The sequence below is a fragment of the Triturus cristatus genome, chromosome 3_2 (genome assembly GCF_964204655.1).
Source record: "Triturus cristatus chromosome 3_2, aTriCri1.1, whole genome shotgun sequence".
Taxonomy (NCBI): domain Eukaryota; kingdom Metazoa; phylum Chordata; class Amphibia; order Caudata; family Salamandridae; genus Triturus; species Triturus cristatus.
The window spans coordinates 94,618,310-94,636,562 of NC_140584.1; the positions used below are offsets into that span (position 1 = coordinate 94,618,310).

General features: G+C 43.9%; 1 protein-coding gene across 2 annotated transcripts in view; it reads right to left on the reverse strand.

Moving 5' to 3' along the window:
* The window catches only part of SEC22A (SEC22 homolog A, vesicle trafficking protein), a 281,702-nt gene that overhangs the window by 28,505 nt on the left and 234,944 nt on the right, over positions 1-18,253 (reverse strand). For both annotated transcript variants that reach the window (XM_085647316.1, XM_085647315.1), the window contains exon 6: positions 10,233-10,301. In XM_085647316.1, coding sequence (XP_085503442.1) covers positions 10,233-10,301 — 69 coding nt within the window. The remainder of the gene's footprint in view (positions 1-10,232; positions 10,302-18,253) is intronic.

Consider the following 18,253-nt stretch of genomic DNA (forward strand, 5'->3'; position numbering starts at 1 on the left):
TCCAGAAGGTTGATGTGAAGCAACCTTTCCTCTGGAGACCAAAGTCCTTTGATCTCCAGATCCCCCAGATGCGCACCCCACCCTAAAGTGGATGCATCCGTTATCACTGTGGCCACCGATGGAGGTAGATGGAAGGGCTTTCCTTGGGACAGATTGCCCTCCACGCTCCACCAAGACAGATCCGCCGCAGCTTCTCCGGAGATCCTCACAGACTCCCTGAGATCTCCTTTGTGCTGGCACCACTGCCTGCGGAGGCACCACTGGAGCGCCCTCATGTGCCAGCGTGCATGGTTGACCAACAGAATGCAGGAAGCAAACAGACCGAGCAGACGAAGGACCTTCAGGACTGGAACGACCGCTCCATTGCAAAATAAAGGAATCATTTCCTGTATGTCGAGAATCCTTTGAGGAGGAGGGAATGCTCGACACACAGTAGTGTCTAGTACCGCACCTATGAACAGGTTGCGCTGAAAGGGCACCAGGTGAGATTTGGGCACGTTTATCGAGAAGCCCACTTTGAACAACAGCTGAGTTGTATCCTGCAGATGATGTAGCACCTTCTCTGGCGACTCCGCTTTGATCAGCCAGTCGTCCAGATAGGGGAAAACGGAAATCCCCGACCTTCTGAGATGGGCTGCCACCACTGCCTTCACCTTTGTGAAGACTCGGGGTGCAGTAGTAAGACCAAACGGAAGGACCGCAAACTGATAATGTTGCGATCCTACCGTAAACCGGAGATTCTTCCTGTGCGACTTCAGGATGGGGATGTGGAAATACGCATCGTGTAGGTTGATCGACATCATCCAGTCCTCCTGATTCAGCGCTTGAAGAACCTGCGCAAGGGTGAGCATCTTGAACTTCTCTTGCTTCAGATAAAGATTCAAGATCCTGAGGTCCAATATCGGACGCAATCCGCCGTCCTTTTTCGGAATCAGGAAATACCAGGAGTAGCATCCCTGACCCCTCTCCTGCTCCGGAACCACCTCTATCGCACCTTTCTGTAGTAACTTCAGGACTTCCTCCTGTAGGAGAAGACGGTGGTTCTCTGAGCAAGCCCCTTGACAAGGAGGGTAAGTTGGAGGGAATTCCCGAAAGGGAAGGGCGTACCCATTTTCTACAAGATCTAGAACCCAAAGATCTGTAGTAACAGATTCCCAATCTTGTAGAAAATGGGTAAGCCGGCCCACCACAGGACCAGCATGATCCAGAATGGCGGATCTAGGGCTGCTTTGCGGTGGTGGGAAGGGCTGAGGAAGAGGAAGAAGAGGAGGAGGAGAGCTGACGGCCACGTGTGCGACCCCTGATCCTGCCCCTGTATCCCTTATACAGAGACCTCTGCTGTTGTTGCTGCTGGGTCTGCCTGTAGGAATGAAAGGTCGCCCTTCCGAAGCCCCTATATCTTTTAAACAAACCTCTAGACTGGGATTGAAGGCCCAAAGACTTAGCCGTAGCCTTGCTTTCTTTAAAACGTTCAAGAGCAGCATCAGCCTTTTTACCAAAAAGTCCAGAGCCATCAAATGGCAAGTCCAGCAACGTTGACTGCACATCAGTGGAAAACTCTGAAGACTTGAGCCACGCACCCCTCCTAGTGGCAACAGAAGACCCCATGACTCTTGCCACCGAATCTGCCGTGTCCAGACCACTCTGTATCACCTGGCGTGCTGCAGCCTGGGCATCCGTCAAAACCTCATTAAAGCCAACTCTATCCTCCTCAGATAGCTTTGGAGCCAGTTTCTTTGCAGAATCCATGAGAACATGAATATAGCGTCCCAAAAGGCAAGTGGCATTTGTAGATTTAAGTGCCTTCTTGGCCGACTGATCTAGTTTTTTAGCCTCCCTGTCACTCGGGACCTGAGGAAACGCACCCTTAGATTTCCCTGGACAAGCAGCCTGAATCACCAGGCTCTCAGGCGAGGGATGTGATGTTAAAAACTCTGGGTCCCCTGGAGCCGCCCTATACCTTCTGGCAACTGTCTTGGAAACTGCGGGAGCATAAAAAGGCTTACGCCACACCTCCATCACAGGATCTATAATAGCCTCATTAAAAGGCAACAATGGCTCTGAAACCGTAGTAGGAAAATGCAGTACCCCTGTTAGAATGTTAGATTTAAATTCAGTTGTAGGCAACTGCAGATCCAACAGCTCAGCTGCCTTCCTTATGACTGCATGATATGGAGCCACATCCTTTGACGGTTCATCCGAAGGTGGTGTAATTTCCCACTCAGGAGATAAATCCAAGCCACTGGCCTCCTTAAGTTCTTCAAAAACTTCATCCGACTCTACAAGCTCTCCTTCTTCCGCCTCTTCCAAAAGGTACCTTTGTTCATCAAGCACCCTTTGAGCCTCTCTCCTAGACCGGATTCGAACAACCAGCGTCGGCGGGGCTGTGATCGAATCCGATGGCGCCGGTGCCGGCGCCGGCGTCGAAAGTGGAGTCACAGGAGCAGCAGGTGTCGAGCGAGGTCGAGTCGGCACCGTTGAAGAAGGAAGCGGCGTCGATGTCCTCGGCGCCGGTAGATGCCAAGACGGCGCCGCCGGGAAAAATGGCATGAAAGGGGCCTGCGGATATGCTTGAGGCACTCCCAGACTAAACGCCATAGGACCCATGGGACCCGAAGGTGCACCAGTGGAGTACATGGCTCTTGAAAACACCCCGTACATCGCATTTAAATAATGCAAGGGGTCCTGACCTGCTCCAGGGAATGCAGGGTACTGATCAGGCATCACCGGACTCGGGCCAACCGGCACCGACAGTGGAATTTGCGGCATCAAAGGCTCACCCGGTACTGGAAGCTCCTCAACCGGAGCCGGGGACGGAGCCGGAGAATGAACCGTTGAATCCACTGGAGAAGAAGGACCAGCAGGTGAATCCGGAACGGGTGAAGGAGACACAGAGTCCTTACGACGTCGAGTAGGTGACCTCGACTTCGGAGCCGTACTCTTGTCAGAGTGACGTCGAGAAGAATGTCTCCTCTTCTTTTTGTGCTTCTTGGATCTTGAAGCATGCCCCGAAGTCGACTTCGACGCCGACAGTGACCTGGTTCTCGACTTCCTCCTTCCTCTCTTCTCTTTTTTCATCCTCGCGATGAAGAGTTTCGCCTCTCTTTCCTTGAGAGCTTTGGAGCTCATCTTGCGACAGCAAGCGCATCTATCCACATCATGGTCTGAAGACAAACACCATACACAGTCGTCATGTGGATCCGTGATCGACATATGTTTTCCACATTCACGACAGGGCTTGAACCCCGATTTCTTTGTCGACATTCTCATGAAAAAGGACAAAGAAATCCAGAAGAAACACAAAGTAACAGTGAAGCTACAGATAGAGATTCCCGAAATCCGTTGGTGTCGACGGCGCGGAAAAAAGGGAACTAATGTCATCACGCCGACAAGGTCTTTTTATGGAGCCGGTGACGTCAGCGGAGTCGCGAGCGGAGCCGTGTCTCTGTGACGTCGTCTTCGACCTCATCGGCGTGGACTGCTACAAAAGTTTCTGAATGTTGCTGGCGCAGGGGATATTCACAAGGTGAGGAATCCACTGGCAGATGTATCCATCAGAAAGAGGTACTCTGTCTACAAGAGACACACACACCCTGGGATTAACAGGATGATTTGAAAATCCCTGGTTATGATTTAATTGGATGCTCGCGTCAGACTTCTATAATTAGAGGCGTGGCCATTTTGTTGAAACGTGGGGTCGGAATCTGTAGTAAAACTAGTCAGGATAGTGCGGGCAGATGGGTAATAATTGAATTGGTAGTTAACAATAGATCATTAACTATCTGCACTATTTATGGCTCAAATCTAGATGATCTGGAGGTGAAAAAGTATTTAAATGTAGAATTAGCACTGTGGCCACATCCTATTTGTCTCTGTGGTGATATGAATATCAATCTGTCTGGGGATTTCAATTTAGCTGGGGTTCAAAAATATTCGGGTAGGAAACCTAGGGTGTTCAGGGCTCTTCAATCATTGATTCAAGAACATCGTCTGGTACCGGCATAATAAGGATCAAGAAGGCTATACATATTTTTCTGCCCTGCACAATAAAATGGTCCATTTGGACAATTTTTTTATCACAGAGCAGCTAGCAGAAGTCCCTTCCATCTCTGCTCCCCCAAGAATGTTATCCGACCACAATCCTCTGATTGAACAATGTCCCTTTTTCCGTGCGGCTAGTGTCCCTAGGATCTGGACGTTTGAAAGGAAACTATTATTGGAACAGGCCTATCAGGATCATATGAGGAAGTGGTTAATTGAGTTCTTAAATATTAATAGGGGGACTGCCTCTAATAGCATAGTCTGGGATACACTCAAGGCTGCAATACGTGTCGAGACCAAGAGTTTCGCAGCTTTTAGGCGGAAAACTATCCAGAAACAAATTAAGGGGCATATCGAGGAGCTTAGGGTCGCAGAGGTGGAATTAACACGAATAATCAAGAATGGTCTTGATATTAGTCAAAGTCAGCAATCAGTAGCTATAATCAAGTCCAAACTTCTGGATTTTTTTGGGCAGGACTTGGCTGCTAAGTATTTACAATATCGTACTATGACCTACAATTTGTGGAAAAATCTGGCAAAATCTTAGCCAAACGGCTTCAGCAGAAGAGCCTTGCTAACCGGATCATCAGAATTCAAGATGATCAGGGCTGTGTTCATGATACACAGGAGGGTGTCATGGGTGTTTTCCATGAGTTCTATACTACACTTTATACAGAGGAGAATTCTAGCTCTGATAGTCTGTCTGAAGCCGGGGATTTTTTTCAGGATATCGATACCCTCCAAGTTACAATTCAGCAGAATGAAGATCTATCTGCCAGAGTGGGAGGAGGTTGAGCTGGCAATCAAATCACTTGCCAATGGGAAGGCCGCAGGTCCTGATGCCATGCCGCTGGAAGTTTATAGGTTGTTTTGTCAGGAGATTCGTCAGGAAACTCTATTAGTTATTAGGGCAGCACAGGGGGGCATCATACCAGACTCTTGGCGTCAAACTACTATTGTTCTTTTCAAAAAGAAAGATAAGCCGGAGTTAAATCCCTCATCTTTTCGACCCATCTCCTTGATAAATACAAACAGTAAAATATATTCTAAAATCTTATCAACCAGATTAGCGCTGGTAATAACTCCATTGGTTTCATTACGTCAGCACGGCTTCATCCCTGGCAGGGATACGGTAGATCATGTCCGGCGGGTTATTGGACTGTTGGATTGGGCTCAAATCACTGGGTCTCCCCTCGGAGTGATTCTGTTGAATGCCAAAAAGGCGTTCAACAGGGTCGCCTGGGGGTTTTTATGGGCAGTTCTCCGCTGGAAGGGTTTCATTCCCAAGTTTATTCAGGCTATCCAATCATTTCTCCAGTAGCAAATCTGCGTATCTTTGGCCTGGTTCCAGCATCTTTTAATATTAGTAGGGGCACTAGGCAGGGGTGTCCTTGTTCGCCCTTTCTATTTGCTCTGTACATTGACCCCTTTCTTAGTAAGATTGAAGGTGCTTTTGATATCTTGCCTATTAGGGTCAATGATACAGAGTATAAGACGCTGGCATACGCGGAGGATATTGTAGTTCTAACTAGGGATGTTGCCTTTGCCTTCTCTGCCTTAAAAACCTTAGCAGAGCAATTTGGCCAGCTATCAAGCTATAATCTCAATGTTACGAAAACACAGGTTATGTATTTATTATTTATTATTTATTTTAATTTATAGGGCACAACAGCTACCCAAAAAGGGTTTCCCGGCGCCAAGCGGACTAGGTGTAGCTAATAGAAGGCAGTAATAGAAGGAGTTACTGGTTAAATAACCAGGTCTTGAGTGATCTGCGGAAGCGTGTGTAAACAGTCTCTTTGCGTATGGCGAGAGGAAGGGTGTTCCACAGTGATGGACCTAGGTAAGTGAAAGATCTTTCCCCCATCCTGGATAGTTTGAACCTGAGTACTGTGAAATATCCGAGAGTGGTAGATCGTAGATGGCGAGTGGGGGCATAGGGACGGACAAGAGAGTTAAGATACTGTGGTGCCATTCCCATTTTGATCTTGAACATATAGCTCAGGGTTTTAAACTTCATGCGGGTCTCCACCCTGAGCCAGTGTAGGTTACGGAGGTAGCCCGATATCGGGGTGGCTTTGGGAACCTTGCAAAGTAATCTTGCTGCAGTGTTCTGTACTAACTGCAGTCTTTGAGTCACTGCTTTGTTTGAGCCAAGGTAAAGGATGTTTCCATAGTCCAGCCGAGAGGTGATGAGGGCATGGACCACTGTTTTCTGGGTGTCATCTGGGAGCATCCAGATGATCTTCCTGAGCCATTTCAAGATGGTAAAGCAGATAGCTGTGACCTTTACTGCCTGATAGTGCATGGTTAGAGAGTCATCAATAGTTATCCCCAAATTACGGACATGACTGGAGGGTTTGGGGAGGGCGCCCATCTCAGCAGGCCAATGTAGTGGGCCCCACAGATCTTTATTTTTGCCTAGGATGAGGACTTCCGTCTTATCACCATTTAATTTTTATTCAAACACATACTATGAGTTCCTCCCAAGCTCCTGTAGTTCCAGAAGCAATATATCTAGGGGTCAAAATGACTGCCCAAATTGATAATATTCCAGACCTAAATATTCTCCTGGTTATTGAATCAGTCAATTTCAAGCTGGGAAGACTGGATAATCTACATCTTTCTTTATATGGCCGATGCAATGTTCTTAAAATGATGGTCCTCCCAAAGTTTCTGTATTTATTTAGGACCATTCCATTGGAGTTCTCACAGCAAAGCATGGCCAGGGCTGAAAGGATATGTACTAGATTTCTTTGGGGATACCGCCGCCCACGTAGGGCAGCCAAATGGATGTGTCTCTCTAGGGATTCGTGGTGGCTGGTCAGTCCCGAATTTCTTATTATACTATTGGTCAGCCATTCTCCAACATCTTGGGCTTCCATTGCTCGGTGATAGTGCGGAGGTTCCGATCTTTTGTAGACCTACCATCTATGAATTGGCCTTGGGTGAGACTGCTAAGGGGGTGTTGACGCGGATTTTGGAGCCGAGTTACTATAAAAAAACAAAGTTTAAGGTTATCAGGGCTCTGTTTTCAGTCTGGCGTAAAATCCGACGTCAATGGTTAATCTCAAATATTAATTTTTATACTCCCTTTACTGCTGCTCGACTGTTGCCAGCTATTTTTCAAGATCAGGTCATCTTTAGGTGGCAGTTATTGGGGTTGGCAGTAATCGGTGACCTGGGTATTGATGGACAAATGGCTTCTTTTTCTTCTTTAAAGGAGAGGTTTCATCTTAAAATCCATGACTTCTTTAAATACTTACAGATTAGAAGCTTAATAGATAAAAAGCAGCACCAAACATTAAACTTTTTCGAAAAGGTTACTTTATTCGAACTAATTCAAAGAAAGGCTAGAATTGGGGCTTTGTATCATCATCTGATATCCGATCTTCCTGATGACCTGGCACAACAGAATCTCAAGTGGGAGGGTAAATTAGATAAAACTGGAGTGGATATTAGTATGTCATTGGAGCTGGCAAGCTATGCCTTAATATCTGGGAGCCTCCGCACTCAAAGCTATATGGCACTATTCGACCTGTATTATACACCGGCAAAAATCAAAAAATGGGGGGGTTGGAAGGGTAATTGTTGTGCCAGATGTGGGCTCCAGGCTGCTAATGATATACATATGTTTTACTCTTGCCCAAAGTTAGGGGTTTTCTTATCTGATGGCGAGTACTTTATATATTCTACACTTAACATTTCCCTTAACATCTCTCCAGAGATGGTGATGCTGGGATTTGAGGGTACTACTTCAGTTGAAAGGACAAGGCATGGCTCAGCTTTTCTGTTTATAACAATGTCCTTAATTCGGCTATGTATCACATCACAATGTCTCAGCCCAGAAGCCCCTACTTTCTTTAATTGGAGATCCCGGATCCTAGCTCTCTATAATCTGGAGTCTGCAGTCCATTTGAGGCGTGGTAGAAGGAGCTCCGTGTCAATTTTCAAGATTCAGTGTCCCGAAGCGCGGTGAAGCAGCTGGCTCCGATGCTGTGTGAGATCTGGAAGTGTTGGGTGCTTTTCATGAGGGTGGACAGATAGTTCCAGTAGTAGCGAGTATAAAGGTTGCTGAACCCAGCTATGATTGTTAACTGCATTGGTGCTTTTTACATCTTCCTTCCTAAGTATGTAAAGAGGAGTAGTGAGGGAAGCACATAAGCATTTGGCCCTGACCAAATGATTAACAGCACTGTCAATGGATTGAGGGTGTGGGTAACTGCATCTCTGAAGTTCTCAGGGGAACATTTGATCTTATGTTTGAGTACTGGAAAGAACTGTAGAGAGTGATTTGTTTTCAAGAGGGAATCAACGAAGAACTCATGTTCCTCCTCCATTATAAGGAGTTTAACTTTGCGGTTATCTGCAGCTCATTCTTTGTATATCAAAACAAGTTACTTACCTGTAACTTCAGTTATCCAGTATTGGTATCTTTCATAGATTCATATGCTTGAATCATCCATGCCATCGAGGCGGAAGTCTCACGGCAATCTTATAATAGCAGTAAATAACATTATCATAGGCTATCATGTACTGAGCAATCACTGCAGTAGCCCATTCATATACATTTTAAAAAAGAACCAAACTTGAAATATAACCAATCAGACAACAGCACCCTCTACAACACTCCCAAGAGAGGCAAGTCCCTCAGATTTTCTAGCACAAATGACAAGAGTATTCATCAGTAAATAAGGGAAGCCTCTCAGGGGAGGAGGGTAGGTTGCATGTGAATCTGTGAAATATACCAATACTGGAAAACTGAAGTTACAGGTAAGTAACTCGTTTTCTTATCCAGTATTGGTTCTTTCGTATATTTGCAAGCCCACCTGTTTCCTTGAATACTGCAATAAACTCAGAGATTGTTTCAATTTTCAAACTGTATAACCTCTAAACCATATTGGTCCAATGAGTATGGGTTCACTTTTATTTTTGGTTGTGATCTGGAGTATACCCCAGCAAGGGACATGTATTTGTTAGAGGCCTTTTTCAGTACGTCATCACCATATCATTACTCAACACATTTGTTACTCTATCTTTAGAAACGAATCCAATTCCAACTCCATAGCCCGTTGTTTTTGAAAACTCTCCTAATTCATTAGTAACTCCATATTTCTGCACCTGTTTAAAGGATATGAGCTTGCCTTGACCCAGGGTTTTGAATGCTTCTTTCATCCACTTGGTGCTCTTGGGGATCGTAATCTTAATAGGGTGGGATTCTTCAAGAGTTTCCTCGTCAAGGCACTGAGCCGCTTACTACGAAAGATACCATGGCTTGGCAGCATCACTACTACTTTATGAGCTAGCTCTTCCCTGTATGGACAGGGTGCACCGCACCCAACACCATCATTTCTAAGTCTTCATTCTCTGTTGGAATGTGGTTCAAGCCTTACAGTTTTTTCATATAATTTCTTAATTCATATAATTCCTTAAGAGACCATAGTTGCCAACATTGTGCTTGTATATTCAAGGGAACTTACAACTACATTTGTAAAAGTTAAAAAATGTTCTGGTTATGTAGAGAAAACCACAATTTGGATAATTTAATGCATTTTTAAAAACCTTTCCAGATGGAATCCTGGAAAAGAAAAAGTGTGGTTTGCCTCTGCGATGTATTAGCCAATGTGCCACATTGATTTTGGTTTCTTTCTTCTTTTTGTTTTCGTTTTGTTTTAGCGATGAGTCTTCTCTTTTATGTCCAGCTGAGACCAAATTTCATAGTAGAATAACTCTGAAAATGGCGTCAAATATGAGGCAATACAGAGTGGTCTCTCATCCTCACACAGTAGTCTCTTTCCAGACACGCTCTGTTTGAAGTACACCTTTGACACCAAACATACTTCTAGAAAAACCTTGCACTATTTTTTACCCAAACACTAGATGTTAACAATATGCACACTCCAGATGGAAAAGTTACTGCCTGGAATATTTTGTACACCTCGATAAGACATCAGAGACACACAAACTCTACCTTGGCTTTATATAAACATTTTTAGACTTGCCTAATCCTGGTGAACCCCTTAATCATTGTCTGTACCGTTAGTATATAATTAATGCGCAATTGATCTTGCTGTTAACTTAGTTGTTCAAGTTTATTCAGTATACTTTTCCAACGACTTTTAAATAATTGTTAAATCTCTAATATTCATCATATAAGCTAAATTGGATGAGGTGAAGAAAAGTGAACAAACCTGATATAAGCAAGCTGCTGTTCCAAGGAAAAAGGCAATAACATAACTGAAGTCATTGTCCTCTTCAATCTGCAAAGACAAAACAACCAATTATTTTTTTCTATGCAACTTGCTACCAATGCAGCATTGTTACATAGCCCCGGAAGATCTTTCAAAATGTCTCATGACTTTTATAAATCAAAAATTACAGATCAAAACTGAAAAAATGTAAACTGGTTTATTTGTTTTATCAGGTGGGTTGTCTACTATGAGAAGGCAAACTCACCTGATTTAATGTCTTTAAAACGGAAGGGGGAAGCAGAGCGCACTCATGGTTCCATACGCAACAAAGTCTTCCCCTAAATACATGCAATTCTTCCCTTACTTGCAACAAAAAAGTAAGGACTAGTTGATAACAATTCTAGGTATGCAAGTCAAGTTATCCTTTCCTACCTCAAGAACAGATTGGATGCCAATAACGATACTACAGCTTTGATTAAATAGAAGACCCTCTCTCTGTATAACAAGGCACAGGCCATCAAAGGTGATTAGGGCATCAACACCATACAATATAGGTATGCACCAGAACAATCCGGAGAGAACTCACTCCAATTATCTTGTTAAAGAGAACTGCTAACTGTGAAAGAACAAAGTGCAAATGGATTTGAGGCAAGAATACGACAAGGATGAAAATATTTATTAAATATATGCAATAAAGACATGGCTCAATTAAAATGCTGTCAAAACTCCAGTAAGAAAAAGATCATGACCCCAGCCCAGCTCTTACCAATACGAAGATTATCTTGCAAGTTGCTCACAGCCATTGGATCAGACTTTCCAGACATGTACCCTTCCACCTCAAATCCACACAACCAAGGAAGGGCACAATACAACACTTCTTAAAAACGCAATTCGCATGCAAGTTGTTACTTCCCAGGTGTCAACACCAGGAGTACCTTTAGATCACCAGTTATTACAACAGGAGTACTTTACTAGAGAGGTTATAAGTATTACTTTTATATATATATATATATATATATATATATATATATATATATATATATATATATATATATATATATATATATATATATATATATATATATATATATATATATATAACACTTATCAGTCTCTTAAAAAAAAACTATTTGTAAAGATAAATTAATGGTAAATGTTATTAATAAAAATAATATGTTAATACTGAACTAATATTATGTTTTAATTACCTTTGATTGTAATATTTTAAACTGCCCGTCTCTAAACCCTGAAACACCTCCTACACCAAGCACGACTGATCCGTGCACCCAAAATACTTCATACTACCTCTATGCACTACCCTTCCCTGAGCCCTAAAACATCCTTACCACCTCAATTCATTACCTATCCCTGATACCTAAAGATTCATTAAAACTCTTAAGCACTGAGCTTTAACTCCTTACTACCTTTTTGCACTACCCATCCCTGAACCCTAAAAACTCCTTACTATGGTGTTATCAGTGATGTCATCAATGATGTAATTTACCATGTCATCAGTGATGTAATACGTGAGGTCATAAGCAGTGCACAAAATGGCACAAGTTATAGTTGGCTCAGTAAGCCATAACTCATGAATTTTGTTTATTTTGTTTTTGATTTTTATCTTATTTCAACATCTATACATTTTTGAGGGGGGATTACTAGGGGTTTTATTTAATGTAAGCTAAGATTGTATCACCATACCTAACTACACCATCACTTTAACCTTTGGATTTTTCGGTTAATTTTTAGGGGTATTAATCATATTCAGCCAACCCTGCTGATATGCATGGCCTTTGTCTAGGCTAAGTGAGGAGGTTGGACGCAGAGCTTGCACTCAGGCCAGGCACAGTGCCCATCCCCGCCTCGGGCCCTGAGCCTAAGCCCTGCCCCCGCAGGTGTAAAAGCCCTCGCTGTGTATGCTTTTGCCCCTTTGCAGCGAGGAGTTGGCCGAAGGGTTGGACCTCTAGCCAGACACTGCACCATACCCTGCGATGGGAGATCAACCCTCCGGCAGGCACCAATCCCACATTTTATTTACTTATATAATTATTTATGCTGGGTACCACAGTACTTACCATTCAAGCATCACCCCATGGCATGGTGGTAGCATGCAAGCTTCCTTGGTAAAGCTTGCACGGTACTGTGGCACCATCGGGTTGAAGCTTGAGCTGAGGTGATGCGGGAGCCTGCACCGTGCCCCACAAGAGTACTGTGGTACCTGTGAAACAAATTTTGTATTTTTTATTTTCAGCCATGCGGGTGGGGAAGCAGGGCTAAGATTATCTCTCTTGGACCACCACCAAGGGGGTGAAGGTGTAACTACCCCATTTTACAAACTATTTAGGACATTGGGACTTGTCCCCAAGCCTTGTAAAGGTAGCATGAACATTTCGTTCTCAGCTGTGGTCAGCCATTAAGATCGCTTGGTACCTTGTGGTAATGAAATGGCAGACAGATGGAAAAGTCCCCTCAGTCACTCAGAGGGTACTTTTTTTTTTTTTAATTGGTACTGTGGTACTCCCGCAAGACCAACAGTCTATCCGTATATGTATATATGTCTGTGTGTGTGTGTGTGTGTGTGTGTATATATATATATATCTTCACTGAAAGACACAAAAAACAACAAAAAACACAAAGGTTAAAGTAACGTTATAGTTGGGTGAAAATGTCACTTGCAACATAACATTTTAAACATAAATAACGCTGAACTTCAGCAGTTACTGTCACCTGAAGGAACTATAATTCGCCCAATGAAGTAAATATGACTCGCCCTTGACATGCAGTGTTGTCATAAATTACGTTATTGAAGGTGTCATTAGTGATGTTATCCATGATGTCGTGAGTGATGTAATATACATGGGTATAAGAAGTGCATGGCGAGGGCGCAAGTTGCAGTTACTTCATGGGGGGAGTTATAGTTACTTCAGTTAACAATACCTGGTGAGTTGCATTTTTTTTGTTGTTGTTTTGTAAATGCCATGTTCTACTAACTATAACGTCACTTTAACATTAATGTTTTTCTAGAAATGTTAACACTTTGTTTTTTTACTATATCTATCACTGACACTTTAACCTTGATTTTCTGCAGAGAATGGTTTGTTTTTTTGTAATGTAAAGTCACCTCAAAATATAAAAGGCAGGCCTATTGACTTTGCTAAGGGGTGACTACATGGCAAGGAGTTAGGATATCATTGCTATGTCTGTCAAAGAACATTTAAATAAAGCATTTGTAGTCAAAACAACATTAAACAAGTGATTGGGTCTTTCTTTTGCACTACTCAGGCCACAAAAAGCAACCTTAAAACCAACCACAAGGAATTCCAGCATTCCCAAGCTGAAGAGCAAACCCCAGCTCGGGAATGCTTAAAAATAGAATAAACCTTTTCTGTGGTCATGTTATATAGAAAACATTGGGTTAATTTCTTTTTTTTTCTCTGGGGCAGCTGCACTCTCTGCAGTCCCGCACACACAAATAATAAGCGGGTAGTGCCCCTACCCAGTTTTAGGTCGAGCCTGGACAGTGCATGAGCTGCTCTCCGAGCCATGCTGTATTGATTGGAGTATGTACTTGGAGCCCTGCCCACTCTGCACCCATATTTGTCACTGGCTTGTGTCACTGTCCTTCGTAAATACTGGCTTCTGAATCATTATTAGGCTTGTTAGTCGCTCCTTAGTACCACCTTGTCTTCATTTGTAACCTCCTATGAGGACTGGCCCTTTTCCTTCGGTTGTTACACGGTACGTCTTCTTTAGTCTGTAAGCACTATTTTCTTTAATGGGTTTCTCTTACTGCAGGAGGATCTCTCGTGCCCAGTTGTGACTAGCGGCTTGTTTATTTAACTCAAAGCAAACAGGAAGCTCTTCAGGGGCCATGGGAGATAGAAGGAGGCAACTCAGCAATGCCTTCAAATTTGGAATGCAATAGGCCTCGCATTTGCGAGAGTTTAAGCTATTGGCATTGTAAATGACCATGCCTTTTATTTATGTTTTAAAAACCAAAATATAAATAAAAGGCATTGTCATTTACAGACCTATTGCATTGCAGATGTTTGTTTCATGTGCCTTCCAAGCAGATGGAGCTGACAACACAAATGCAATCATAGTTTCTAAATTCCAAATCAAAGATTTACATATGAAAAACCATTTACCTCCTAAATATACAAACACACTCCTTTATGGCATATGTAGACGGGCAACGGAGAAGTGGGAGGGTCAGTGAGGAATTTGCAGGTAGACACTGTATCCATCAGAAAGAGCGCTACCGAAGGCAAGTAACTTGGTCTTCTGATGGATACCTCTACCTAAGGATTCCTCACATTTTGAATAGAGTACCAAGAGTCCCACCATCAAAAATGGGTGCTTTTCCGCCTATACCAAAAAATTCCTGCAAAACAGAATGACCGAAGTGACCGTCTCTTCTCACTTCGAAATCCAAACAATAATGCTCCACAAAAGTGTGAAGAGAGGCCCAAGTCGCTGCCTTATATCTGGCAAAGGAACTCCTATAGCTATAGTAAAGGTAAAAGATTTTTCTCTAGCAGAGTGGCATGAATACCTTCTGGGGGCTCCTTGTGTGCCCTGGCATAACGGATCCTAATACAAACGATAATCCACCTTGACAGAGTCCTTTGGTTAACCGCCTCTCCTTTCATTTTGCCAGCGCATGCCACAAAAAGCTAGTCATTTAGTCTGAAATGACATGTCCTGTCCATGTAGAAATGGACAGCCTTTTTGGTATCCAATCGATTAAGTCTCTCTTCTTCTTTAGTTGGATGAGGAGGATAGAAAGTGGCAAGGGTGATGGACAGACTCAATGGAAAGGAATAACCACTTTTGGCTGGAAGGCAGTCCTGGTTCTCAGAACCAACTTAACAGGAACGAAAGTTGTGAAGGGAGGCTTAACACTTAAGGCCTGAAACTCACTAACCAGTCTTGCAGGCGTTATGGCAACAAAAAATCTTGTCTTAAATGTAAGACATCTCAAGCTGCAACTGCACAGGAATATTTGAATGAATTAAGAAAATGTATAAAGAGCAAACAGCTGCTTCCAAAGGAGCCATCCTGTCACTAAGCAGACAGTCAGGAAAAAATGCAACATTTGCAGTCTTCTACCCAGATTCTCTGATTCTTCTCCTAAATAAAAAAGATTTTAGATTAGATTTTAAAACATGTTCTAAAAGTATGCCTCGAAGATAGTCAGACAGGGAGTTCCAGACAGTAGCATCCTGAAAAGCACAGGACCTCCCACTTGTTCTAGCCTTACGTTCCCTAAGGGGCACCACAGATTTTGGTTTGCTGAACGAAGTCCCCTAAAAGGTATTTACTTTCCTCTGGATATACAATGGACCTTTTACGTATGGCCCTATGGGTAATCATTAGTGCCTTAAACTTAAGTCTTAACTTGAATGGTAATCAGTGTAGCAGCAACAAGCTTTTTTACACAGACTGCCTTTTGGGAATATTTAGGACCAATCTTGCCGCAGCAATTAACTTTCAATGCTAAACGAATTGCCTGCCACTCCAACAGATTGATGCAGAGCTGGGCCACCATAGAGTCCTCTGATCTCTGCGTCTCCTAGATGGCTTCTCCAACACAGAAGTGATGATGCATTGGTCACCACTATCAACTTTGGCTGGGGTAAGGAGAGGGGTCTGCCACTAACCCAATCCCGGTCCAGTAGCCACTACTGCAGGTCTTTTGAAGGTTCCTCCAAAATCTGGACAGAATCTGACAGGTACCATTGATGCAGTGCTCATTGGGACTTCGGATCCCACTGCAAAGTTTGCACATGCCATTTGGCATGCTTCACCAGCAGGATGCATCAGGCCTGTAATCCCAGAAACATCAAAGTCATCATCATAGACATCTAAGGCAAAGGCTCAAACAAACAATAGGATCATAGGCCGAAGGCACTGGACTTTTCCCTCCACTGGAGGGAGGTGAGTGGAAGCGGGGAGCAAAACTGTACGTGTCCAGGATGGCTCCATTGAATGCAAGCACTTGTGAAGGAGCCAGGTGTGACACTGGCACAATGATAGTGAACCTCAAGATGTTAGTAGGTTCACCACTGTGACTAGGTGGTTGACAACTACCTGAGGTAGGCCCCGCCTTCAGCAGTCAATCGTCGAGGTAGGGGGAAGTCTGGAATCCTCAACCTCTGAAGTTGTGCTGCAACCACCACCATCACTTTTGTAACACCCAAGGGACACTGGTGAGACCAAAGAGGTGGTGCAGCAAAATGAAAGTGTTCCTGTCCCAGCATGAACTGCAGGTAGGGCCTTTGGGTTGCAGAACAGGAATATAAAAATAAGCATCCAGCAGATCCAACGTTACCATCTAGTTTTGAGGGTCCTGGGCTGACAAGGCCAGGGATAGTGTAAACTGTTTGAATTTGTCCTCCTATGGGAGGCTTTGAGGAGGCGAAGATCTAGAATAAGATGCAAGCCTCTGTCCTTTTCCGGTACCAGAAAGTAACAGGAGTAACATCCAGTTCCTACTTGTGAGCTCGAACCCTCTCTCTGATTCCTTTGGCCAAAAGGGCCTGCACGTCCTGCTGTAAAAAGGATAGGTGGCTGTCTATCGGCAGGCCTGATGGAGGTGGAAGGTGTGGCAGAGTGAAAAAGGAATTGAATGGCAAAGCATAGCCCTGATGGACAATTGGAAGGACCCACTTGTCCGAAGTGATTGATTGCCACTCATAGAGGAAATGTTGAATCCTATATCTGACAAGGTGGCTGTGTCGTTTTGCAGATGCGGCAGCGGGGGCTAGAAGACTAAGCTCTGTTTTGATCTTGATATCCTGGTCGTTGCCTTTGTGAGCCACTGCTTCAGCCACTAAATAGATGAAAGGCCTTCTGAACTGGTGGTGTGGTTTTGCATTGGCGACACTGGTAACCACTACTATTGCCATGGAGGGGACAAAACTGTTGGTGGGATTGTCCAACTGAGGCAGACCGGCTCAAGGTATGTGCTGTGACCCTATAATCTTATAAGGATTCCAGAGCTGACTCAGATTTGTTGTCAAACATGGCAGAGCTATCAAAGGGCATGTCCATTAAGAATGCTTGTACATCCCTGGAAAATCCCATAGACCTCATCCATATGTGGCATCTCAATGCCACACTAGTTCCTACTACCCAGCCTAGGCAATTGTTGATGTCCAGCCCATGGCGGATGACAAATGTAGCCGCATCACAAATATTTTGAATAGCCTGAGTTAGAGACACGTAGAGGTCATCAGGAATTGCTAGTAAAACAAACCACTGTGCCCCAAAGCGTGTGAGATTATAGACAGCGGTGGCTGCTTCCATTTACAGAGTGCAGGGTTAGGTTGGTGGAGGAGAACAGTCACACGTCAAATGTTTCAATGCACTTAAGACTACCGATCAGGTGGAGTGGTGGGTAAGGCATTAGGGTTTGCTTTGCATATAGATGCCTGTTTCACCAAACTCTCAGGCATTGGGTGTTGTCAGAAATTCTGTGTCACAATGTGCTGGGCAATAGCAAAGGGCAATCAATCTGTTGAATGGGGACACAGAAAATGACTTTGCCCATGCACACAGAAGGTGTGTGTGTATCTGAGAGGGTTGGAGGATCTCAGTTAGGACATTGGTTTTAATCTATATAGGTGGCAGTTGTAGGTCAAGTACTTCTGCTGTCCTTCACACAATCACAGTGAAGGAGGCACTCTGTTCTGTAGAAGAGTCAGGAGGGGAGACCAAAGCAGTGTCTGAGGAGGGGAGACCAAAGCAGTGTCTGGGGAGGTGTTCAAGCAACTGGCAGCTTGCAATTTACCATACTAATTGGCAAACGTGCCCCCATCATCATAACTGTAGTTATCCGAATCCGAGCCAAAGATATTATAAAGGTCTCTGGCTCTTTCGGGAGGTAAGAGCAGTGTATCATAAAGTGATAGGTTGCAGGAAAGCAGCTGCCCAGTTGAAACCATGTGTGCCCTTGGTGAACGTTGAGACAAACTCGGTTTGGAGTCAGAGAGCGTGATGGGAGGTGCCTCTTACTC